The sequence below is a fragment of the Coregonus clupeaformis genome, chromosome 17 (genome assembly GCF_020615455.1).
Source record: "Coregonus clupeaformis isolate EN_2021a chromosome 17, ASM2061545v1, whole genome shotgun sequence".
In the NCBI taxonomy this organism is placed as follows: Eukaryota; Metazoa; Chordata; class Actinopteri; order Salmoniformes; family Salmonidae; genus Coregonus; species Coregonus clupeaformis.
In genome coordinates, this window is record NC_059208.1 from 14636167 (window position 1) to 14663918 (window position 27752).

Genomic DNA, 27752 nt, shown 5'->3' on the forward strand with positions numbered 1-27752 from the left:
TATTAAAAGACACACCACTGTTCTCTAAGCTTCTCAATTAAAAGACACTGTTCTCTAAGCTTCTCTATTAAAATACACTGTTCTCTAAGCTTCTCTATTAAAATACACTGTTCTCTAAGCTTATCTGTTAAAATACACTGTTCTCTGAGCTTCTCTATTAAAATACACTGTTCTCTAAGCTTCTCTATTAAAATACACTGTTCTCTGAGCTTCTCTATTAAAAGACACTGTTTATGTGTGATGTGTGTGATGTTTGTGTGTGTGATGTTTGTGTGTGTGATGTTTGTGTGTGTGTGTGTGTGTGTGTGTGTGTGTGTGTGTGTGTGTGTGTGTGTGTGTGTGTGTGTGATTGTGTGTGTGTGTGTGATGTTTGTGGATGTGATGTTTGTGGATGTGTGTTCCAGCAAAACTGGAACAACCTTCTGGTAGTCATCATGAAAACAGTCTACACAGTAGTTTTCCCTCACCTGTACATACATATACAGTACTAACCTGTATATAAATCTATAGTACTAACCTGTATATAAATCTATAGTACTAACCTGTATATAAATCTATAGTACTAACCTGTATATGAATATATGGCCCAGTACTAATCTGTATATAAATCTATAGAACTAACCTGTATATAAATCTATAGAACTAACCTGTATATACAGTGGGGAGAACAAGTATTTGATACACTGCATGTAGATGTCTGTAATTTTTATCATAGGTACACTTCAACTGTGAGAGACGAAATCTAAAACAAAAATCCAGAAAATCACATTGTATGATTTTTAAGTAATTAATTTGCATTTTATTGCATGACATAAGTATTTGATACAGAACTTAATATTTGGTACAGAAACCTTTGTTTGCAATTACAGAGATCATACGTTTCCTGTAGGTCTTGACCAGGTTTGCACACACTGCAGCAGGGATTTTGGCCCACTCCTCCATACAGACCTTCTCCAGATCCTTCAGGTTTCGGGGCTGTCGCTGGGCAATACGGACTTTCAGCTCCCTCCAAAGATGTTCTACTGGGTTCAGGTCTGGAGACTGGCTAGGCCACTCCAGGACCTTGAGATGCTTCTTACGGAGCCACTCCTTAGTTGCCCTGGCTGTGTGTTTCAGGTCGTTGTCATGCTGGAAGACCCAGCAACGATCCATCTTCAATGCTCTTACTGAGGGAAGGAGGTTGTTGGCCAAGATCTCGGATACATGGCCCCATCCATCCTCCCCTCAATACGGTGCAGTCGTCCTGTCCCCTTTCCAGAAAAGCATCCCCAAAGAATGATGTTTCCACCTCCATGCTTCACGGTTGGGATGGTGTTCTTGGGGTTGTACTCATCCTTCTTCTTCCTCCAAACACGGCGAGTGGAGTTTAGACCAAAAAGCCCTATTTTTGTCTCATCAGACCACATGACCTTCTCCCATTCCTCCTCTGGATCATCCAGATGGTCATTGGCAAACTTCAGACGGGCCTGGACATGCGCTGGCTTGAGCAGGGGGACCTTGCGTGCGCTGCAGGATTTTAATCCATGACAGCGTAATGTGTTACTAATGGTTTTCTTTGAGACTGTGGTCCCAGCTCTCTTCAGGTCATTGACCAGGTCCTGCCGTGTAGTTCTGGGCTGATCCCTCACCTTCCTCATGATCATTGATGCCCCACGAGGTGAGATCTTGCATGGAGCCCCAGACTGAGGTTGATTGACCGTCATCTTGAACTTCTTCCATTTTCTAATAATTGCGCCAACAGTTGTTGCCTTCTCACCAAGCTGCTTGCCTATTGTCCTGTAGCCCATCCCAGCCTTGTGCAGGTCTACAATTGTATCCCTGATGTCCTTACACAGCTCTCTGGTCTTGGCCATTGTGGAGAGGTTGGAGTCTGTTTGATTGAGTGTGTGGACAGGTGTCTTTTATACAGGTAACGAGTTCAAACAGGTGCAGTTAATACAGGTAATGAGTGGAGAACAGGAGGGCTTCTTAAAGAAAAACTAACAGGTCTGTGAGAGCCGGAATTCTTACTGGTTGGTAGGTGATCAAATACTTATGTCATGCAATAAAATGCTAATGAATTACTTAAAAATCATACAATGAGATTTTCTGGATTTTTGTTTTAGATTTCGTCTCTCACAGTTGAAGTGTACCTATGATAAAAATTACAGACCTCTACATGCTTTGTAAGTAGGAAAACCTGCAAAATCGGCAGTGTATCAAATACTTGTTCTCCCCAATGTAAATCTATAGTACTAACCTGTATATAAATCTATAGAACTAACCTGTATATAAATCTATAGTACTAACCTGTATATAAATATATAGAACTAACCTGTATATAAATCTATAGAACTAACCTGTAAATAAATCTATAGTACTAACCTGTAAATAAATCTATAGTACTAACCTGTATATTAACCTATAGTACTAACCTGTATATAAATCTATAGTACTAACCTGTATATAAATATATAGTACTAACCTGTATATTAACCTATAGTACTAACCTGTATATAGATCTATAGTACTAACCTATCTTGAAAATTATTCTATGGTCCAGTACTAACCTGTATATTATTCTATGGTCCAGTACTAACCTGTATATTATTCTATGGTCCAGTACTAACCTGTATATTATTATATTCTATAACCTGTATATTATTCTATGGTCCAGTACTAACCTGTATATTATTCTATGGTCCAGTACTAACCTGTATATTATTCTATGGTCCAGTACTAACCTGTATATTATTCTATGGTCCAGTACTAACCTGTATATTATTATATGGTCCAGTACTAACCTGTATATTATTCTATGGTCCAGTACTAACCTGTATATTATTATATGGTCCAGTATTAACCTGTATATTATTCTATGGTCCAGTACTAACCTGTATATTATTCTATGGTCCAGTACTAACCTGTATATTATTATATTCTATAACCTGTATATTATTCTATGGTCCAGTACTAACCTGTATATTATTCTATGGTCCAGTACTAACCTGTATATTATTCTATGGTCCAGTACTAACCTGTATATTATTCTATGGTCCAGTACTAACCTGTATATTATTCTATGGTCCAGTACTAACCTGTATATTATTATATGGTCCAGTACTAACCTGTATATTATTCTATGGTCCAGTACTAACCTGTATATTATTCTATGGTCCTGTACTAACCTGTATATTATTCTATGGTCCAGTACTAACCTGTATATTATTCTATGGTCCAGTACTAACCTGTATATTATTCTATGGTCCAGTACTAACCTACTGGGGGTTGGGGTGTGGGTGTGTGTACTAACCTGGGGGTTGGAGACCTTGATGTTCAGAGGTTCCAGGTCAACGTGCAGACAGACGATGAAGGCGTGTCGTCCGTCGGGGCCTGCAGCCTGCAGCTTGTGGGAGGTAACTGCCAGTGTGGAGGTACAGCCCATTGGCTCCAGGAGACTCAGAGACCGCTGCTGACCCAACAGGGTGTACACACTGAACTGACTCAGGGTTATGGTCCATGGGAAGGCATCACCTGGGCAGGGCAGGGTGGAGGGGGAGAGGCAGGGGTGAATACATGTATTGTATGTCTATTGGGGATACAGAAAGGACAAGAGTAAGCCAATGCTGACACATAGGATGAGACTTCAGAAAGGACATTTTACATAGAATCATCACTACTGTAGTCATAGAGGGGGAGGAGAACATTAAACTCTGTCCCATAATATGTCCTGGTAGGAACTAAGAGTGTAGAGAAGATGTCATTCCTTTAGAGGGTTCGAAGAGTTGCCCCCACCAACACAGGCAGGCAGCCAGGCCAGGCAGTAAAGCGGGCCTGGTCCTAGTTGGCAGAGACAGAGACAGAGACATAGACAGAGACAGAGACAGAGACAGAGACAGACACAGGCAGGCAGCTCTTGATTTAAGAATAGCCACCCTGGTTTCATGGTCCTCAGAGTCTAGCTAACACATTACTGTTGGCTGGCAGGGGGCATGGAAGAGGAATGGAGAGCCCAACACCTACACACAGGCAAACACACGCACACACACACAAAACATACACACATACACTCTGATCCAGGGCATTAAACATGAGACTAGCTCTGATCCAGGGCATTAAACATGACAGACTAGCTCTGATCCAGGGCATTAAACATGACAGACTAGCTCTGATCCAGGGCATTAAACATGACAGACTAGCTCTGATCCAGGGCATTAAACATGACAGACTAGCTCTGATCCAGGGCATTAAACATGACAGACTAGCTCTGATCCAGGGCATTAAACATGACAGACTAGCTCTGATCCAGGGCATTAAACATGACAGACTAGTTCTGATCCAGGGCATTAAACATGACAGACTAGCTCTGATCCAGGGCATTAAACATGACAGACTAGCTCTGATCCAGGGCATTAAACATGACAGACTAGCTCTGATCCAGGGCATTAAACATGACAGACTAGCTCTGATCCAGGGCATTAAACATGACAGACTAGCTCTGATCCAGGGCATTAAACATGAGAGACTAGCTCTGATCCAGGGCATTAAACATGACAGACTAGCTCTGATCCAGGGCATTAAACATGACAGACTAGCTCTGATCCAGGGCATTAAACATGACAGACTAGCTCTGATCAAGGGCATTAAGCATGAGAGACTAGCTCTGATCCAGGGCATTAAACATGACAGACTAGCTCTGATCCAGGGCATTAAATATGACAGACTAGCTCTGATCCAGGGCATTAAACATGACAGACTAGCTCTGATCCAGGGCATTAAACATGACAGACTAGCTCTGATCCAGGGCATTAAACATGACAGACTAGCTCTGATCCAGGGCATTAAACATGACAGACTAGCTCTGATCCAGGGCATTAAACATGACAGACTAGCTCTGATCCAGGGCATTAAACATGACAGACTAGCTCTGATCCAGGGCATTAAACATGAGAGACTAGCTCTGATCCAGGGCATTAAACATGACAGACTAGCTCTGATCCAGGGCATTAAACATGACAGACTAGCTCTGATCCAGGGCATTAAACATGACAGACTAGCTCTGATCCAGGGCATTAAACATGACAGACTAGCTCTGATCCAGGGCATTAAACATGACAGACTAGCTCTGATCCAGGGCATTAAACATGACAGACTAGCTCTGATCCAGGGCATTAAACATGAGAGACTAGCTCTGATCCAGGGCATTAAACATGACAGACTAGCTCTGATCCAGGGCATTAAACATGACAGACTAGCTCTGATCCAGGGCATTAAACATGACAGACTAGCTCTGATCCAGGGCATTAAACATGATCTATTCAGAGCAAGGGAATGAAGTACTAGACTCACAGGCTGTTCATTTTAACTGCAACACTGCAAGTGTTTGTGCGGAGGCTTTTGTTAACCTGCACACCCAACTCTGATGTCATTAAGCTAGCGAGGGTGTTTAAAACAAGGTGCCCTTTTCTGTTGGAGCAACAGTGGAATGTTCTGGCAGAGGGATAGACACGGTTATGTCAACCTCACCTTCACCACACGTAGAGACAGCTGTACTATATCGATCTAACACACCCACTAACAGTCTCTCCACTTAGATCTGTCATTTGTTAAGGTAAATGAGGAATGCAACCACAAACATCCACAGTTTTCAAGAGGTCATTTTCCTAATATAATTCAGATGTTTAGGGGGAAAGCTAGGGCTCATTTGGTGCCGATTAGAATGTCCTGTGTCATTTGACAAGCCCTTACTTTTCACTTAAAACATAGTTGGGTTTTAATAATATAAGATTCAGAGTATAACCTCCCTTCCTCCAGTATGGGCCTGGACACCATGAAGGAGATGTCCTGCTATAACAGGTGTAATAACAACCTACCTTCCTCCAGTATGGGCCTGGACACCATGAAGGAGATGTCCTGCTATAACAGGTGTAATAACAACCTACCTTCCTCCAGTATGGGCCTGGACACCATGAAGGAGATGTCCTGCTATAACAGGTGTAATAACAACCTACCTTCCTCCAGTATGGGCCTGGACACCATGAAGGAGATGTCCTGCTATAACAGGTGTAATAACAACCTACCTTCCTCCAGTATGGGCCTGGACACCATGAAGGAGATGTCCTGCTATAACAGGTGTAATAACAACCTACCTTCCTCCAGTATGGGCCTGGACACCATGAAGGAGATGTCCTGCTATAACAGGTGTAATAACAACCTACCTTCCTCCAGTATGGGCCTGGACACCATGAAGGAGATGTCCTGCTATAACAGGTGTAATAACAACCTACCTTCCTCCAGTATGGGCCTGGACACCATGAAGGAGATGTCCTGCTATAACAGGTGTAATAACAACCTACCTTCCTCCAGTATGGGCCTGGACACCATGAAGGGCAGGTCCTGCAGGGGCTCCATGTATTTGTGTCCAGCAGAAAGCACAGTGATCTGGGGCAGACAGACTACCAGAGTCCCAGGCATGGTGGCCTGGTTGTGGTACCAGCTACGGACAGTACCAGGGATGTCTCCACAGATAATGGTGCTGGGAGAGGGGAGGCTATCGTTGGGGAGGAACACACAGCATGACTGGAGCTCCAACTGGAGGACAGAAAAGAAGATATGTTAACACAGCATGACTGGAGCTCCAACTGGAGGAGGAGAGATGTTAACACAGCATGACTGGAGGAGGAGAGATGTTAACACAGCATGACTGGAGCTCCAACTGGAGGAGGAGAGATGTTAACACAGCATGACTGGAGCTCCAACTGGAGGAGGAGAGATGTTAACACAGCATGACTGGAGCTCCAACTGGAGGAGGAGAGATGTTAACACAGCATGACTGGAGCTCCAACTGGAGGAGGAGAGATGTTAACACAGCATGACTGGAGCTCCAACTGGAGGAGGAGAGATGTTAACACAGCATGACTGGAGCTCCAACTGGAGGAGGAGAGATGTTAACACAGCATGACTGGAGCTCCAACTGGAGGAGGAGAGATGTTAACACAGCATGACTGGAGCTCCAACTGGAGGAGGAGAGATGTTAACACAGCATGACTGGAGCTCCAACTGGAGGAGGAGAGATGTTAACACAGCATGACTGGAGCTCCAACTGGAGGAGGAGAGATGTTAACACAGCATGACTGGAGCTCCAACTGGAGGAGGAGAGATGTTAACACAGCATGACTGGAGCTCCAACTGGAGGCGGGGAGATGTTAACACAGCATGACTGGAGCTCCAACTGGAGGAGGAGGAGAGAAGGTGCACCAATTAGAACTGTGCATCAAATGTATACATACAGTACAACAACAGCTTTCAATACATAGATGGAGCCAGCTGCTCTTTTTAACACTGTTGTAATGTGTGTCCCGCCATCATAGTGTGGTTGTATTGCTTTACAGCTAACAGACATAGTAGATGTGATTGGCTGAGGGCCAGGGAGCAGGTGTTGGAATGGGTCCACATTCCAAATGATATTTCACATTCTTAAAATAAAGTGGTGATCCCTACTGACCTAATACAGGGAATTTTTTACTAGGATTAAATGTCAGGAATTGTGAAAAACTGAGTTTAAATGTATTTGGCTAAGGTGTACAGTGAGGGAAAAAAAGTATTTGATCCCCTACTGATTTTGTACGTTTGCCCACTGACAAAGACATGATCAGTCTATATTTTTAATGGTAGGTTTATTTGAACAGTGAGAGACAGAATAACAACAACAAAAATACAGAAAAACGCACGTCAAAAATGTTATAAATTGATTTGCATTTTAATGAGGGAAATAAGTATTTGACCCCTCTGCAAAACATTACTTAGTACTTGGTGGCAAAACCCTTGTTGGCAATCACAGAGGTCAGACATTTCTTGTAGTTGGCCACCAGGTTTGCACACATCTCAGGAGGGATTTTGTCCCACTCCTCTTTGCAGATCTTCTCCAAGTCATTAAGGTTTCGAAGCTGACGTTTGGCAACTCGAACCTTCAGCTCCCTCCACAGATTTTCTATGGGATTAAGGTCTGCAGACTGGCTAGGCCATTCCAGAACCTTAATGTGCTTCTTCTTGAGCCACTCCTTTGTTGCCTTGGCCGTGTGTTTTGGGTCATTGTCATGCTGGAATACCCATCAACGACCCATTTTCAATGCCCTGGCTGAGGGAAGGAGGTTCTCACCCAAGATTTGACGGTACATGGCCCCGTCCATCGTCCCTTTGATGCGGTGAAGTTGTCTCCTTAGCAGAAAAACACCCCCAAAGCATAATGTTTCCACCTCCATGTTTGACGGTGGGGATGGTGTTCTTGGGGTCATAGGCAGCATTCCTCCTCCTCCAAACACGGCGAGTTGAGTTGATGCCAAAGAGCTCCATTTTGGTCTCATCTGACCACAACACTTTCACCCAGTTCTCCTCTGAATCATTCAGATGTTCTTGGCAAACTTCAGACAGGCCTATATATGTGCTTTCTTGAGCAGGGGGACCTTGCGGGCGCTGCAGGATTTCAGTCCTTCACGGCGTAGTGTGTTACCAAATGTTTTCTTGGTGACTATGGTCCCAACTGCCTTGAGATCATTGACAAGATCCTCCTGTGTAGTTCTGGGCTAATTCCTCACCATTCTCATGATCATTGCAACTCCACGAGGTGAGATCTTGCATGGAGCCCCAGGCCGAGGGAGATTGACAGTTATTTTGTGTTTCTTCCATTTGCGAATAATCACACCAACTGTTGTCACCTTCTCACCAAGCTGCTTGGTCTTGTAGCCCATTCCAGCCTTGTGTAGGTCTACAGTCTTGTCCCTGACATCCTTGGAGAGCTCTTTGGTCTTGGCCATGGTGGAGAGTTTGGAATCTGATTGATTGATTGCTTCTGTGGACAGGTGTCTTTTATACAGGTAACAAGCTGAGATTAGGAGCACTCCCTTTAAGAGTGTGCTCCTAATCTCAGCTCGTTACCTGTATAAAAGACACCAGGGAGCCAGAAATCTTTCTGATTGAGACGGGGTCAAATACTTATTTCCCTCATTAATATGTAAATCAATTTATAACATTTTTGACATGCATTTTTCTGGATTTTGTTGTTGTTATTCTGTCTCTCACTGTTCAAATAAACCTACCATTAAGATTATAGACTGATAATTTATTTGTCAGTGGGCAAACGTACAAAATCAGCAGGGGATCAAATACTTTTTTCTCTCACTGTATACATATAGATGTTTTACTGTGTGGGTATGTATGGATATATATGTTTTACTGTGTGGGTATGTATACATATAGATGTTTTACTGTGTGGGTATGTATACATATAGATGTTTTACTGTGTGGGTATGTATACATATAGATGTTTTACTGTGTGGGTATGTATACATATAGATGTTTTACTGTGTGGGTATGTATACATATATATGTTTTACTGTGTGGGTATGCATATATATAGATGTTTTACTGTGTGGGTATGTATACATATAGATGTTTTACTGTGTGGGTATGTATACATATAGATGTTTACTGTGTGGGTATGTATGCATATATATGTTTTGCTGTGTGGGTATGTATACATATAGATGTTTTACTGTGTGGGTATGTATACAAATAGATGCTTTATTGTGTGGGTATGTATACATATAGATGTTTTACTGTGTGGGTATGTATACATATAGATGTTTTACTGTGTGGGTATGTATGCATATAGATGTTTTGCTGTGTGGGTATGTATACAGTGGGGAAAAAAAGTATTTAGTCAGCCACCAATTGTGCAAGTTCTCCCACTTAAAAAGATGAGAGAGGCCTGTAATTTTCATCATAGGTACACGTCAACTATGACAGACAAATTGAGGAAAAAAATTCCAGAAAATCACATTGTAGGATTTTTTATGAATTTATTTGCAAATTATGGTGGAAAATAAGTATTTGGTCACCTACAAACAAGCAAGATTTCTGGCTCTCACAGACCTGTAACTTCTTCTTTAAGAGGCTCCTCTGTCCTCCACTCGTTACCTGTATTAATGGCACCTGTTTGAACTTGTTATCAGTATAAAAGACACCTGTCCACAACCTCAAACAGTCACACTCCAAACTCCACTATGGCCAAGACCAAAGAGCTGTCAAAGGACACCAGAAACAAAATGGTAGACCTGCACCAGGCTGGGAAGACTGAATCTGCAATAGGTAAGCAGCTTGGTTTGAAGAAATCAACTGTGGGAGCAATTATTAGGAAATGGAAGACATACAAGACCACTGATAATCTCCCTCGATCTGGGGCACCACGCAAGATCTCACCCCGTGGGGTCAAAATGATCACAAGAACGGTGAGCAAAAATCCCAGAACCACACGGGGGGACCTAGTGAATGACCTGCAGAGAGCTGGGACCAAAGTAACAAAGCCTACCATCAGTAACACACTACGCCGCCAGGGGACTCAAATCCTGCAGTGTCCCCCTGCTTAAGCCAGTACATGTCCAGGCCCGTCTGAAGTTTGCTAGAGTGCATTTGGATGATCCAGAAGAGGATTGGGAGAATGTCATATGGTCAGATGAAACCAAAATAGAACTTTTTGGTAAAAACTCAACTCGTCGTGTTTGGAGGACAAAGAATGCTGAGTTGCATCCAAAGAACACCATACCTACTGTGAAGCATGGGGGTGGAAACATCATGCTTTGGGGCTGTTTTTCTGCAAAGGGACCAGGACGACTGATCCATGTAAAGAAAAGAATGAATGGGGCCATGTATCATGAGATTTTGAGTGAAAACCTCCTTCCATCAGCAAGGGCATTGAAGATGAAACGTGGCTGGGTCTTTCAGCATGACAATGATCCCAAACACACCGCCTGGGCAATGAAGGAGTGGCTTCGTAAGAAGCATTTCAAGGTCCTGGAGTGGCCTAGCCAGTCTCCAGATCTCAACCCCATAGAAAATCTTTGGAGGGGAGTTGAAAGTCTGTGTTGCCCAGCGACAGCCCCAAAACATTACTGCTCTAGAGGAGATCTGCATGGAGGAATGGGCCAAAATACCAGCAACAGTGTGTGAAAACCTTGTGAAGACTTACAGAAAACGTTTGACCTGTGTCATTGCCAACAAAGGGTATATAACAAAGTATTGAGAAACTTTTGTTATTGACCAAATACTTATTTTCCACCATAATTTGCAAATAAATTCATAAAAAATCTTACAATGTGATTTTCTGGAATTTTTTTCCTCAATTTGTCTGTCATAGTTGACGTGTACCTATGATGAAAATTACAGGCCTCTCTCATCTTTTTAAGTGGGAGAACTTGCACAATTGGTGGCTGACTAAATACTTTTTTTCCCCACTGTACATATAGATGCTTTGCTGTGTGGGTATGTATGGATACAGATGTTTTACTGTGTGGGTATGCATATATATGTTTTACTGTGTGGGTATGTATGCATATAGATGTTTTGCTGTGTGGGTATGTATGGATACAGATGTTTTACTGTGTGGGTATGCATATATATGTTTTACTGTGTGGGTATGTATGCATATAGATGTTTTGCTGTGTGGGTATGTATACATATAGATGCTTTGCTGTGTGGGTATGTATGGATACAGATGTTTTACTGTGTGGGTATGCATATATATGTTTTACTGTGTGGGTATGTATGCATATATATGTTTTACTGTGTGGGTATGTATGCATATATATGTTTTACTGTGTGGGTATGTATGCATATAGATGTTTTACTGTGTGGGTATGTATACATATAGATGTTTTACTGTGTGGGTATGTTTACATATAGATGTTTTATTGTGTGGGTATGTATACATATAGATGTTTTATTGTGTGGGTATGTATACATATAGATGTTTTACTGTGTGGGTATGTTTACAGATAGATGTTTTATTGTGTGGGTATGTATACATATAGATGTTTTATTGTGTGGGTATGTATACATATAGATGTTTTACTGTGTGGGTATGTATACATATAGATGTTTTACCGTGTGGGTATGTATGCATATAGATGCTTTACTGTGTGGGTATGTATGCATATAGATGTTTTACTGTGTGGGTATGTATACATATAGATGCTTTACTGTGTGGGTATGTATGCATATAGATGTTTTACTGTGTGGGTATGTATGCATATAGATGCTTTACTGTGTGGGTATGTATGCATATAGATGTTTTACTGTGTGGGTATGTATACATATAGATGTTTTACTGTGTGGGTATGTATACATATAGATGCTTTGCTGTGTGGGTATGTATGGATACAGATGTTTTATTGTGTGGGTATGTATACATATAGATGTTTTACTGTGTGGGTATGTATACATATAGATGTTTTACTGTGTGGGTATGTATACATATAGATGTTTTACTGTGTGGGTATGTATACATATAGATGCTTTGCTGTGTGGGTATGTATGGATATATATGTTTTACTGTGTGTGTATGTATACATATACACTACCGTTCAAAAGTTTGAGGTCACTTGGAAATTTCATTTTTTTTCCATGAAAACATACATGAAATTAGTTTGAATAGGAAATATAACAAAATGCATAGGAAATATAGTGATTGACAAGGTTAGAAATAATGATTTTTAATTGAAATAATAATTGTGTCCTTCAAACTTTGTTTTCGTCAAAGAATCCTCCATTTGCAGCAATTACAGCCTTGCAGACCTTTGGCATTCTAGTTGTCAATTTGTTGAGGTAATTTGAAGAGATTTCACCCCATGCTTCCTGAAGTACCTCCTACAAGTTGGATTGGCTTGATGGGCACTTCTTACGTACCATACGGTCAAGCTGCTCCCACAACAGCTCAATAGGGTTGAGATCCGGTGACTGTGCTGGCCACTCCATTATAGACAGAATACCAGCTGACTTCTTCTTCCCTAAATAGTTATTGCATAGTTTGGAGCTGTGCTTTGGGTCATTGTCCTGTTGTAGGAGGAAATTGGCTCCAATCGAGGACATTTCTAAGTGACCGCAAACTTTTGAAAACAAGGACATTTCTAAGTGACCCCAAACTTTTGAACGGTAGTGTAGATGTTTTACTGTGTGGGTATGTATTTTTTCATTCTTCCTCAAAGTGGCGTTTGAAACACTTTCCCACACTGACACGTACGGCTTTGGCTTTTAAAGAGTAGCACACACGATAAAGCCATTGACTCAGCCTGTATGTTCTGGTCCAGATGTTAACAGGGTTAACTCAGCCTGTATGTTCTGGTCCAGATGTTAACAGGGTTAACTCAGCCTGTATGTTCTGGTCTAGATGTTAACAGGGTTAACTCAGCCTGTATGTTCTGGTCTAGATGTTAACAGGGTTAACTCAGCCTGTATGTTCTGGTCTAGATGTTAACAGGGTTAACTCAGCCTGTATGTTCTGGTTCAGATGTTAACAGGGTTAACTCAGCCTGTATGTTCTGGTCCAGATGTTAACAGGGTTAACTCAGCCTGTATGTTCTGGTCTAGATGTTAACAGGGTTAACTCAGCCTGTATGTTCTGGTCCAGATGTTAACAGGGTTAACTCAGCCTGTATGTTCTGGTCCAGATGTTAACAGGGTTAACTCAGCCTGTATGTTCTGGTCCAGATGTTAACAGGGTTAACTCAGCCTGTATGTTCTGGTCTAGATGTTAACAGGGTTAACTCAGCCTGTATGTTCTGGTCCAGATGTTAACAGGGTTAACTCAGCCTGTATGTTCTGGTCTAGATGTTAACAGGGTTAACTCAGCCTGTATGTTCTGGTCCAGATGTTAACAGGGTTAACTCAGCCTGTATGTTCTGGTCCAGATGTTAACAGGGTTAACTCAGCCTGTATGTTCTGGTCCAGATGTTAACAGGGTTAACTCAGCCTGTATGTTCTGGTCTAGATGTTAACAGGGTTAACTCAGCCTGTATGTTCTGGTCCAGATGTTAACAGGGTTAACTCAGCCTGTATGTTCTGGTCTAGATGTTAACAGGGTTAACTCAGCCTGTATGTTCTGGTCTAGATGTTAACAGGGTTAACTCAGCCTGTATGTTCTGGTCTAGATGTTAACAGGGTTAACTCAGCCTTTATGTTCTGGTCCAGATGTTAACAGGGTTAACTCAGCCTGTATGTTCTGGTCCAGATGTTAACAGGGTTAACTCAGCCTGTATGTTCTGGTCCAGATGTTAACAGGGTTAACTCAGCCTGTATGTTCTGGTCCAGATGTTAACAGGGTTTATCTGTACAGTAGGCTGACACACAGAACCAGGGGAGGAGGGGAGGATCTCTGTTGGTGTTCCATAGTATCACTGAACCAGGGTTTCCATATTTTAATTTACCAGACAGTGTGGAGCAGTGTGGAGCAGTGAGGAGCAGTCAGGAGCAGTGAGGAGCAGTGTGGAGCAGTGAGGAACAGTGTGGAGCAGTCAGGAACAGTGTGGAGCAGTGAGGAGCAGTGTGGAGCAGTGTGGAGCAGTGAGGAGCAGTGTGGAGCAGTGAGGAGCATGTGTGGAGCAGTGAGGAGCAGTGAGGAGCAGTCAGGAACAGTGTGGACCAGTCAGGAGCAGTGAGGAGCAGTGAGGAACAGTGAGGAGCAGTGTGGAGCAGTGAGGAGCAGTGTGGAGCAGTCAGGAACAGTGTGGAGCAGTCAGGAACAGTGTGGAGCAGTGAGGAGCAGTCAGGAGCAGTGAGGAGCAGTGTGGAGCAGTGAGGAGCAGTCAGGAGCAGTCAGGAGCAGTGAGGAGCAGTGTGGAGCAGTGTGGAGCAGTGAGGAACAGTGAGTGTTTCTGTACCAGGGTAACATAGTATTCAACAGACCATGAACTCTGTGTTGTCTCAGTGTTTACACGACAGGGCTGGTTGAAACTCTTCAGAAGGAGAACACTGTGTAATGGAAAATAAAATGGCATTTCGCTCCTATATCTGACCGATACAAAACTAATCTCTCCGCATTTTGTCAAGTTTTTCTCTTGTTGGACACAGTTAAAAGCCACAAAATCACAAAAACAAACATTCGGTAACTCACAGTGGTAACTGCCCATGAGGCCATCTATGGCGAGAGCAGTTGAATCGTGAATAAGGCAATATTTGCTTTTCCTGTGCGTGGCGTGAGGGAGTTTAGGTCACCAATCTGAGGCAGGGGGAAAAACACGGACATGGTGTATTCCCAGTTCCCACAGTCACCATGGAGGCTTTAGTCACAGTTGAATATCTCCCAGAGTCTGAGTGTGGGGAGGATGGGAAGGCCAGACACAGTAATATAGTATGAATAGAGTAGGAATATAACAGGTAGGACTAGGAGCTGGCAGTACAAAGCAGCTAAGTTTGTTCTTCCAGAGTTGGAGCAAAGTTTGTTCTTCCAGCTTCTACTCTACTCTGTTCTCTTGAAGAGGGACCTGTCACTACACATCACCCCCAGACCCTGAGGTCACCCTGGGAGACCAGAACATGCTCCTAGGTCGGATGAGAGAGAGAGAGAGAGAGAGAGAGAGAGAGAGAGAGAGAGAGAGAGAGAGAGAGAGAGAGAGAGAGAGAGAGAGAGAGAGAGAGAGAGAGAGAGAGAGAGAGAGAGAGAGAGAGAGAGAGAGAGAGAGAGAGAGAGAGAGAGAGAGAGAGAGAGAGAGAGAGAGAGAGAGAGAGAGATAATATCAACTGCATCACTGCTGAGACCACTGCCAAAACCGATGACAACATCTCTCTTACACCAGCTCACCCTCGCTCCTTCTCTCTCTGTCTCTCTCTCGCTCTCTCCTCCCCCCCTCTCTCTTCTTCCCTGTCAAAACTGTGGTGTTTGTGTCCAGTCTTTGTACCATGACCATGCATTGATTCACAATGGAAAATGGGAAAATGTGTGTTACTGTGTTTCGTGGCCAGAGAGAGAGAGAGAGAGAGAGAGAGAGAGAGAGAGAGAGAGAGAGAGAGAGAGAGAGAGAGCTGTGAACGATCTGAGAGACAAGGCAAGAAGGGCCTTCTGTGCCATCAAAAGGAACATAAAATTCGACATACCAATTAGGATCTGGCTAAAAATACTACAGTTATAGAACCCATTGCCCTTTATGGTTGTGAGGTCCGGGGTCCACTCCCCAACCAAGAATTTACACAATGGGACAAACACCAAATTGAGACTCTGCATGCAGGATTCTGCAAAAATATCCAGAATTAGGCCGATACCCGCAAATGATCAAAATCTAGAAAAGTGCCGTTAAATTCTACAACCACCTAAAAGGAAGCAATTCCCAAACCCTCCATAACAAAGCCATCACCTACAGAGAAATGAACCTGGAGAAGAGTCCCCTAAGCAAGCTGGTCCTGGGGCTCTGTTCACAAACACAAACAGACCCCACAGAGCCCCAGGACAGCAACACAATTAGACCCAACCAAATCATGAGAAAAAAAAAAAAAAGATAATTACTTGACACATTGGAAAGAATTAACAAAAAAAACAGAGCAAGCTAGAATGATATTTGGCCCTAAACAGAGAGTACACAGTGGCAGAATACCTGACCACTGTGACTGAACCAAACTTAAGGAAAGCTTTGACTATGTACAGACTCAGTGAGCATAGCCTTGCTATTGAGAAAGGCCGCCGTAGGCAGACCTGGCTCTCGAGAAGACAGGCTATGTGCACACTGCCCACAAAATGAGGTGGAAACTGAGCTGCACTTCCTAACTTCCTTCCAAATGTATGACCATATTAGAGACACATATTTCCCTCAGATTACACAGACCCACAAAGAATTCGAAAACAAATCCAATTTGGATAAACTCCCTTATCTACTGGGTGAAATACCACAGTGTGCCATCACAGCAGCAAGATGTGTGACCTGTTGCCACAAGAAAAGGGCAACAAGTGAAGAACAAACACCATTGTAAATACAACCCATATTTATGCTAATTTATTTTCCCTTTTGTACTTTAACTATTTGCACATTGTTCCAACACTGTATATAGACATAATATGACATTTGAAATGTCTTTATTCTTTTGGAACTTCTGAGTGTAATGTTTACTGTTAATTTGTATTGTTTATTTCACTTTTGTTTACTATCTCTGTTTGCATTGGCAATGTTAACATTCGTTTCCCATGCCAATAAAGCCCATTGAATTGAATTGAGAGTGAGAGGAGAGAGAGAGAGAGAGAGAGAGTGAGAGAGGGAGAGAGAGTGAGAGGGGAGAGAGAGAGAGAGAGAGAGAGAGAGAGAGAGAGAGAGAGAGAGAGAGAGAGAGAGAGAGAGAGAGAGAGAGAGAGAGAGAGAGAGAGAGAGAGAGAGAGAGAGAGAGAGAGAGAGAGAGAGAGAAGAACAGAGCCTGGGGTTCATGTTAGGGGTGATGCTCAGAGCCACACAGTGAAATGACACCTTGACAGGTGGTCTGTAATATTACAGGGTTAATCTGAGCCAATCTGGAAACTGTGGGTTCCTATGGAGAGTGCAAGCTACAGGGGTAAAAGTTCGTACAAGGTTGTTGGGTCTTGGATAGAATTGTGTTTAACAGCTCAGCGACAGGCCAATAAACAGAGTTTTGGAAGGAGTTGGTCTATGTACAATCTCCCCTTCTGAGAAGTGACAGGTATGGCTAGGGGTTAGGTTAGGCAGGTGAAGTGAGCTTGGTACGTACCATCAGATGCCTGGGTGGTGGGAAAGCACAGAGTTGTATTACGCCAACTGCCAAAAAGTTCAGTGATTATACCAACTCTTTTTTATTCCAATAATAGGATATTGAAAATGTTTTCCAATTGGGGTAAACTTGTGGAAAGGCAGCTGCTTCCACCGTGGAGACAGAAGGACAATCTCAAAGTGCTGTGGCACAAATAGTATCTGAAAGGCAAGTCGTATAATTATAGTGTGGATTATCTCTTCCACAACTCTCTGTAACTCTCCCAGGAGGTCACAGTGAAGTTGAACAAGTAGTTCCAAATCAAGTAACGACCCAGCTAGAGCTGGTAACTGACCCAGCTAGAGCTGGTAACTGACCCAGCTAGAGCTGGTAACTGACCCAGCTAGAGCTGATAACTGACCCAGCTAGAGCTGATAACTGACCCAGCTAGAGCTGATAACTGACCCAGCTAGAGCTGATAACTGACCCAGCTAGAGCTGGTAACTGACCCAGCTAGAGCTGATAACTGACCCAGCTAGAGCTGGTAACTGACCCAGCTAGAGCTGATAACTGACCCAGCTAGAGCTGGTAACTGACCCAGCTAGAGCTGGTAACTGAACGGAAGGACTCAGGTAGAGCTACTAATAAACGCAAGGTCTATAGGAAGGTGACAGCTACAGATATATGAGAATGGCTAGAAGCAAGGTCTAGGAATCGTCCCAAATGGAACCCTATTTCCTACGTAGTACACAGGAGAGGACATTGGGCTGGATTGTGTGTGGTGTGTGTGTTGTGTGTTGTGTGGGTGTGTGTGTGTGTGTGTGTGTGTGTGTGTGTGTGTGTGTGTGTGTGTGTGTGTGAAAGCAGATAGCATCACCACCACCTTAGCAGACTCTATTAATCCCTTTCTGAAATACAACAGGACTGAAACTAACACTTCTTAATTTTAACCAGGAAACCTCCAGAAAACAGACCAACCCATTCCTTATGCTGGCTTACACACACCACACCCACCCACCCACACATACATACACAGCTCACATTCTCCCCTGTGATTGTACAGTCATTGGTCAGGTGCAGAATAAAAGGCCATTTTGAAGCCGGCCTGGATTCCAGCCAAGACACCTGAATTAACATTCCCCCTCCTCCTCCTCTTTCACCCCCCTAGTGTGTTGATCTAGTTACCACCACTCCTCCACAGTGGCCCACCAGCTACAGACCCAGCTTTAGTTCCTAGTGTGTTGATCTAGTTACCACCACTCCTCCACAGTGGCCCACCAGCTACAGACCCAGCTTTAGTTCCTAGTGTGTTGATCTAGTTACCACCACTCCTCCACAGTGGCCCACCAGCTACAGACCCAGCTTTAGTTCCTAGTGTGTTGATCTAGTTACCAACACTCCTCCACAGTGGCCCACCAGCTACAGACCCAGCTTTAGTTCCTAGTGTGTTGATCTAGTTACCACCACTCCTCCACAGTGGCCCACCAGCTACAGACCCAGCTTTAGTTCCTAGTGTGTTGATCTAGTTACCACCACTCCTCCACAGTGGCCCACCAGCTACAGACCCAGCTAAAGTTCCTAGTGTGTTGATCTAGTTACCACCACTCCTCCACAGTGGCCCACCAGCTACAGACCCAGCTTTAGTTCCTAGTGTGTTGATCTAGTTACCACCACTCCTCCACAGTGGCCCACCAGCTACAGACCCAGCTTTAGTTCCTAGTGTGTTGATCTAGTTACCACCACTCCTCCACAGTGGCCCGCCAGCTACAGACCCAGCTTTAGTTCCTAGTGTGTTGATCTAGTTACCACCACTCCTCCACAGTGACCCACCAGCTACAGACCCAGCTTTAGTTCCTAGTGTGTTGATCTAGTTACCACCACTCCTCCACAGTGGCCCGCCAGCTACAGACCCAGCTTTAGTTCCTAGTGTGTTGATCTAGTTACCACCACTCCTCCACAGTGGCCCACCAGCTACATACCCAGCTTTAGTTCCTAGTGTGTTGATCTAGTTACCACCACTCCCTCCACAGTGGCCCGCCAGCTACAGACCCAGCTTTAGTTCCTAGTGTGTTGATCTAGTTACCACCACTCCTCCACAGTGGCCCGCCAGCTACAGACCCAGCTTTAGTTCCTAGTGTGTTGATCTAGTTACCACCACTCCTCCACAGTGGCCCACCAGCTACAGACCCAGCTTTAGTTCCTAGTGTGTTGATCTAGTTAACAACCACTCCTCCACAGTTGCCCACCAGCTACAGACCCAGCTTTAGTTCCTAGTGTGTTGATCTAGTTACCACCACTCCTCCACAGTGGCCCACCAGCTACAGACCCAGCTTTAGTTCCTAGTGTGTTGATCTAGTTAACCACCACTCCTCCACAGTGGCCCACCAGCTACAGACCCAGCTTTAGTTCCTAGTGTGTTGATCTAGTTACCACCACTCCTCCACAGTGACCCACCAGCTACAGACCCAGCTTTAGTTCCTAGTGTGTTGATCTAGTTACCACCACTCCTCCACAGTGACCCGCCAGCTACAGACCCAGCTTTAGTTCCTAGTGTGTTGATCTAGTTACCACCACTCCTCCACAGTGGCCCGCCAGCTACAGACCCAGCTTTAGTTCCTAGTGTGTAGATCTAGTTACCACCACTCCTCCACAGTGACCCGCCAGCTACAGACCCAGCTTTAGTTCCTAGTGTGTTGATCTAGTTACCACCACTCCTCCACAGTGGCCCACCAGCTACAGACCCAGCTTTAGTTCCTAGTGTGTTGATCTAGTTACCACCACTCCTCCACAGTGACCCGCCAGCTACAGACCCAGCTTTAGTTCCTAGTGTGTTGATCTAGTTACCACCACTCCTCCAGTGACCCACCAGCTACAGACCCAGCTTTAGTTCCTAGTGTGTTGATCTAGTTACCACCACTCCTCCACAGTGGCCCGCCAGCTACAGACCCAGCTTTAGTTCCTAGTGTGTTGATCTAGTTACCACCACTCCTCCACAGTGACCCACCAGCTACAGACCCAGCTTTAGTTCCTAGTGTGTTGATCTAGTTACCACCACTCCTCCACAGTGGCCCGGCAGCTACAGACCCAGCTTTAGTTCCTAGTGTGTTGATCTAGTTACCACCACTCCTCCACAGTGACCCGCCAGCTACAGACCCAGCTTTAGTTCCTAGTGTGTTGATCTAGTTACCACCACTCCTCCACAGTGACCCGCCAGCTACAGACCCAGCTTTAGTTCCTAGTGTGTTGATCTAGTTACCACCACTCCTCCACAGTGGCCCACCAGCTACATACCCAGCTTTAGTTCCTAGTGTGTTGATCTAGTTACCACCACTCCTCCACAGTGACCCACCAGCTACAGACCCAGCTTTAGTTCCTAGTGTGTTGATCTAGTTACCACCACTCCTCCACAGTGGCCCACCAGCTACATACCCAGCTTTAGTTCCTAGTGTGTTGATCTAGTTACCACCACTCCTCCACAGTGACCCACCAGCTACAGACCCAGCTTTAGTTCCTAGTGTGTTGATCTAGTTACCACCACTCCTCCACAGTGGCCCACCAGCTACAGACCCAGCTTTAGTTCCTAGTGTGTTGATCTAGTTAACAACCACTCATCCACAGTGGCCCACCAGCTACATACCCAGCTTTAGTTCCTAGTGTGTTGATCTAGTTACCACCACTCCTCCACAGTGACCCACCAGCTACAGACCCAGCTTTAGTTCCTAGTGTGTTGATCTAGTTACCACCACTCCTCCACAGTGGCCCACCAGCTACAGACCCAGCTTTAGTTCCTAGTGTGTTGATCTAGTTAACAACCACTCATCCACAGTGGCCCACCAGCTACAGACCCAGCTTTAGTTCCTAGTGTGTTGATCTAGTTACCACCACTCCTCCACAGTGGCCCACCAGCTACATACCCAGCTTTAGTTCCTAGTGTGTTGATCTAGTTACCACCACTCCTCCACAGTGGCCCACCAGCTACAGACCCAGCTTTAGTTCCTAGTGTGTTGATCTAGTTAACCACCACTCCTCCACAGTGGCCCACCAGCTACATACCCAGCTTTAGTTCCTAGTGTGTTGATCTAGTTACCACCACTCCTCCACAGTGGCCCACCAGCTACATACCCAGCTTTAGTTCCTAGTGTGTTGATCTAGTTACCACCACTCCTCCACAGTGACCCACCAGCTACAGACCCAGCTTTAGTTCCTAGTGTGTTGATCTAGTTACCACCACTCCTCCACAGTGGCCCACCAGCTACAGACCCAGCTTTAGTTCCTAGTGTGTTGATCTAGTTACCACCACTCCTCCACAGTGGCCCACCAGCTACATACCCAGCTTTAGTTCCTAGTGTGTTGATCTAGTTACCACCACTCCTCCACAGTGGCCCGCCAGCTACAGACCCAGCTTTAGTTCCTAGTGTGTTGATCTAGTTACCACCACTCCTCCACAGTGGCCCACCAGCTACAGACCCAGCTTTAGTTCCTAGTGTGTTGATCTAGTTACCACCACTCCTCCACAGTGGCCCACCAGCTACAGACCCAGCTTTAGTTCCTAGTGTGTTTGTCCTGGGGGTGAAATTACTGCCTGGCTTTCTCCTTCTCCAGGGCAGGACTGACTGGAGCTAGTTCCACTCTACTCTTGGCCAACTGGTGATACACAGTGTTTAGACAGGACAGCACAGACAGCACCGTTGGACCTGGCTAGGCCAGCAGCACCAGACAGATACTGGACTGTCTGCCTCTGGCTGGCTACTGACTGGGCGTGAATAGGCGTGTGTGTGCACATTCTCTTACAGGACAATACTCTCTCTTTCTCCTGGTATTAGGAGCAGCTATATGCCATTTCCATCTAGTCTGTTATGTATCTGCAAATACCTCTCTCCTCTCCTCTCCTCTCCTCTCCTCTCCTCTCCTCTCCTCTCCTCTCCTCTCCTCTCCTCTCCTCTCCTCTCCTCTCCTCTCCTCTAAGCCTACTGCTCTAACCCTGCTCTATAAATCAGGACATCAGATACCTGACCAATCATCTCCTAGTGAGAGGACTACTGCTCTAACCCTGCTCTATAAATCAGGACACCAGATACCTGACCAATCATCTCCTAGTGAGAGGACTACTGCCACACAGACATCCATCACCAGACAGGTAGTGACAGAGCAGATCAGTTGTCATGACTGGGACAGGATGGAAGAACCAGTGAGGAGAGAAGCCTGTGGTGTATTTGGAAAGTGACATGTCAGTGAGACAGTGAAACTGTGTTACAGAATGTGAGTGAGGAGAGTGTGTGTGCGTGAGTGTGTGTGTGTGTGCGCGTGTGTGTGTGTGTATGTGTGTGTGTGTGTGTCAGTGAGACAGTGTTGCACAATGTGAGTGCGTGAGGCCTGGTGATTTAGGAGGTGATATTTAGAATGAACCCTGATCCTACTCCTTCAGCTCAACTAATGAATGAGAGGCTCACCTTACACACACACACACACACACACACACACACACACACACACACACCTCTCCTCTCCTACTAACCCCTCTCCGGATCAGGAAGGCAGCAGATGCAACCATATCATTTAGGAGGTATTGTGATTAAATGGTATGTTGCCTGAAAACAACTTTCTCCTATTTTGGGTTGGCCTGACATCACAGAGTTCTAAATATGGAGATCTTGGAGATTACTCAGCTCTTTGTAGCTTTATTTAGATCAACTCCTGGCCAGCCAGCCAATCAGACAGGCCTTTGGAGCCACATGTGTGGACCGGACCCTGTTTCAATTCCACTGTTTTAAATATGTCCCTCCTCTCTCCCTGTAAGAGAGTCTCTGTCCTGTACTGTTCAATATTACTGACTGGTCCTTTACTGTTTAATGTTATAACTGAGCCAGTACACGAGGATGGTTTATCTGTGTCCAACAGGGCCGGATCTTCTGGAGCTGAATAGGAAGCAGAATAAAAACCAGTGTACAGTTTAAAGTCTGGATCGTATTAAGTGTATGGTTTAAACTAAAGGCTGGATGGTTTAAAGTCTGGATCGTATTAAGTGTATGGTTTAAACTAAAGGCTGGATGGTTTAAAGTCTGGATCGTATTAAGTGTATGGTTTAAACTAAAGGGTGGATGGTTTAAAGTCTGGATCGTATTAAGTGTATGGTTTAAACTAAAGGCTGGATGGTTTAAAGTCTGGATCGTATTAAGTGTATGTTTAATCTAAAGGGTGGATGGTTTAAAGTCTGGATCGTATTAAGTGTATGGTTTAAACTAAAGGCTGTATGGTTTAAAGTCTGGATCGTATTAAGTGTATGGTTTAATCTAAAGGCTGGATGGTTTAAAGTCTGGATCGTATTAAGTGTATGGTTTAATCTAAAGGCTGGATGGTTTAAAGTCTGGATCGTATTAAGTGTATGGTTTAATCTAAAGGCTGGATGGTTTAAAGTCTGGATCGTATTAAGTGTATGGTTTAAACTAAAGGCTGGATGGTTTAAAGTCTGGATCGTATTAAGTGTATGGTTTAAACTAAAGGCTGGATGGTTTAAAGTCTGGATCGTATTAAGTGTATGGTTTAAACTAAAGGCTGGATGGTTTAAAGTCTGGATCGTATTAAGTGTATGGTTTAAACTAAAGGCTGTATGGTTTAAAGTCTGGATCGTATTAAGTGTATGGTTTAAACTAAAGGCTGGATGGTTTAAAGTCTGGATCGTATTAAGTGTATGGTTTAAACTAAAGGCTGGATGGTTTAATCTAAAGGCTGGGTGGTCTAACCTGTACCTGTGTGTCTCTCCATCTCTGAAACTTGTAGACACTAGGACAGAGCCCATCTATCCCAGGAGCTCTCTCTCTTTCTCTCTCTCTGTTCCACCAAACAACAGTGACTCACCACAGTGTGTAGCGACCCATAGGTCTCCACAGGAAACAGCCCAGAGATATAGAGGAGAGGAGAGGAGAGGAAATTAGAAACACCCTGCCTGCGTGGATCCCTGGTGAAAACATTCCCAGCTCTGAACCTGGGAATGTCTCAGAATGCCACTGGACGGATCTGGAGCGTCGGAACACATCCCCTTGTTTTGTCAAACCTGATCCGGCTCCAAATGTAATCTTCCTGTGTGATGGAAGGACGGCCGGAGAGACAGAAAGACAGACAATATCTTCTTTATTTCCTGCATGGCTGAGCTGGGACGGACGGCCGGGCCGCTGAGGGTCCACAGCAGCTAACCTTAACCCTACCGCCCACAACCTCACCTCACTAACTCACCACCGCACCTCTCCACACACATGCAGGCACACCACACACACCTCACTAATCTGCCTGTGCACCCTAGGTTACTGTTTCCACAAACCAAATGTGAAAAAGAGGGTAGCAGGGAAGAGGATCTGAGTTTGTGAAGGGAGGGGACACCAGATGGAGTAGCGGATGGTGTTATAGTTAGGCTTAGTGTAAGGTAGTGGTAGGGTTATAGTTAGAGTGAGGTAGTGGTAGTGTTATAGTTAGGGTTAGTGTGAGGTAGTGGTAGGGTTATAGTTAGGGTTAGTGTGAGGTAGTGGTAGTGTTATAGTTAGAGTGAGGTAGTGGTAGTGTTATAGTTAGGGTTAGTGTGAGGTAGTGGTAGTGTTATAGTTAGGGTTAGTGTGAGGTAGTGGTAGTGTTATAGTTAGGGTTAGTGTGAGGTAGTGGTAGTGTTATAGTTAGGGTTAGTGTGAGGTAGTGGTAGTGTTATAGTTAGAGTGAGGTAGTGGTAGTGTTATAGTTAGGGTTAGTGTGAGGTAGTGGTAGGGTTATAGTTAGGGTTAGTGTGAGGTAGTGGTAGTGTTAGGGTTAGTGTGAGGTAGTGGTAGTGTTATAGTTAGGGTTAGTGTGAGGTAGTGGTAGTGTTATAGTTAGGGTTAGTGTGAGGTAGTGGTAGTGTTATAGTTAGGGTTAGTGTGAGGTAGTGGTAGTGTTATAGTTAGGGTTAGTGTGAGGTAGTGGTAGTGTTATAGTTAGGGTTAGTGTGAGGTAGTGGTAGTGTTATAGTTAGGCTTAGTGTGAGGTAGTGGTAGTGTTATAGTTAGGGTTAGTGTGAGGTAGTGGTAGTGTTATAGTTAGGGTTAGTGTGAGGTAGTGGTAGTGTTATAGTTAGGGTTAGTGTGAGGTAGTGGTAGTGTTATAGTTAGGGGTTAGGTGTGAGGTAGTGGTCGTGTTATAGTTAGGGTTAGTGTGAGGTAGTGGTAGTGTTATAGTTAGGGTTAGTGTGAGGTAGTGGTAGTGTTATAGTTAGGGTTAGTGTGAGGTAGTGGTAGTGTTATAGTTAGGGTTAGTGTGAGGTAGTGGTAGTGTTATAGTTAGGGTTAGTGTGAGGTAGTGGTAGTGTTATAGTTAGGGTTAGTGTGAGGTAGTGGTAGTGTTATAGTTAGGGTTAGTGTGAGGTAGTGGTAGTGTTATAGTTAGGGTTAGTGTGAGGTAGTGGTAGTGTTATAGTTAGGGTTAGTGTGAGGTAGTGGTAGTGTTATAGTTAGGGTTAGTGTGAGGTAGTGGTAGTGTTATAGTTAGGGTTAGTGTGAGGTAGTGGTAGTGTTATAGTTAGGGTTAGTGTGAGGTAGTGGTGCGTGTTATAGTTAGGGTTAGTGTGAGGTAGTGGTAGTGTTATAGTTAGGGTTAGTGTGAGGTAGTGGTAGTGTTATAGTTAGGGTTAGTGTGAGGTAGTGGTAGTGTTATAGTTAGGGTTAGTGTGAGGTAGTGGTAGGGTTATAGTTAGGGTTAGTGTGAGGTAGTGGTAGTGTTATAGTTAGAGTGAGGTAGTGGTAGTGTTATAGTTAGGGTTAGTGTGAGGTAGTGGTAGTGTTATAGTTAGGGTTAGTGTGAGGTAGTGGTAGTGTTATAGTTAGGGTTAGTGTGAGGTAGTGGTAGTGTTATAGTTAGGGTTAGTGTGAGGTAGTGGTAGTGTTATAGTTAGGGTTAGTGTGAGGTAGTGGTAGTGTTATAGTTAGGCTTAGTGTGAGGTAGTGGTAGGGTTATAGTTAGGGTTAGTGTGAGGTAGTGGTAGTTTTAGGGTTAGTGTGAGGTAGTGGTAGTGTTAGGCTTAGTGTGAGGTAGTGGTAGTGTTATAGTTAGTGTGAGGTAGTGGTAGTGTTATAGTTAGGGTTAGTGTGAGGTAGTGGTAGTGTTATAGTTAGGGTTAGTGTGAGGTAGTAGTAGTGTTATAGTTAGGGTTAGTGTGAGGTAGGCAGGTCTAAAGCTGACTGAGTGCCCTGCCTTGGTCTGACAACATGAGAGTCCACAAATAAGGCCTATGACCAGGTCCTAGCTAGCAGTATTCCAGCCTCCCTATAACAACCAGGTCCTAGCTAGCAGCATTGCAGCCTCCCTATAACAGCTAGTTAGCAGCATTCCAGCCTCCCTATAACAGCTAGTTAGCACCATTCCAGCCTCCCTATAACAGCTAGCTAGCAGCATTCCAGCCCCACTGCTTACAGTAGCTGACAGGCGCTGGGTCTCTCAGGCCAAGGTGGAGATCTGGGAAAATAAACCCTGTAGGTGACTTGAAGGCTGTGTTTATTTCTGCAGCCCAGGCTGTTTGGTTTACCACCGAGGGTTAATTACAGCTTTGATCGCCTCGTTTATTGATCCAAAATCTGGCCGGTCTCTCCCTGCATCTCCCCCCAGTCTCACTCAATCACCCCCCGTCCTCACCCCTGCCTCCCCACAGCCTCTCCAGGCCTCCCTCAGTGAGAGTGGTGGCTCTCCCTCCCCATCCCCAGGGCTCCGGGTCCAAGGGATCAGAACAGATACCAGACAATCTCTATAAGCACCAGCTCTGCAATGGGGGTCAGTGGACTGGTTCTGTGTGAGGTCATCAGTGTGCTGCAGAGGATGGAACCGGGCCATGGCCAAGTCACTCCCCCCCTCCTCCCTTTCCCTCACCCCTCCATCATCTCACTCAGTAAACAGCTAATGACATCTACTGTTACTGATCAGCTACCAGAACTGCTAATATGTAACTGGGAGGGAATGTGTTCTCTCTCTCTCTTTCTGTTCTCTCTCTCTCTCTTTCTGTTCTCTCTCTCTCTCTCTCTCTCTCTCTCTCTCTCTCTCTCTCTCTCTCTCTCTCTCTCTCTCTCTCTCTCTCTCTCTCTCTCTCTCTCTCTCTCTCTCTCTCTCTCTCTCTCTCTCTCTCTCTCTCTCTCTCTCTCTCTCTCTCTCCTCAACCCTCCCTCCCTCCCTCCCTCCCTCCCATCAAACACCACTTGTCATTTCCTATTGCTGCCACAGAGACTGTGGGCTGTACTCTGGGGGTACTCAGAGTTCCA

General features: G+C 44.6%; 1 protein-coding gene across 1 annotated transcript in view; it reads right to left on the bottom strand.

Annotated features, from left to right (window-relative positions):
- LOC121585310 (vacuolar protein sorting-associated protein 13B-like) overlaps nucleotides 1-27752 on the bottom strand; it is a 719687-nt gene that overhangs the window by 323978 nt on the left and 367957 nt on the right. The window contains exons 23-24 of the mRNA XM_045226113.1: nucleotides 6336-6570; nucleotides 3293-3513 (exon numbers count right to left, since the gene is read on the bottom strand). Of these exons, the coding sequence (XP_045082048.1) occupies nucleotides 3293-3513; nucleotides 6336-6570 (456 nt within the window). The remainder of the gene's footprint in view (nucleotides 1-3292; nucleotides 3514-6335; nucleotides 6571-27752) is intronic.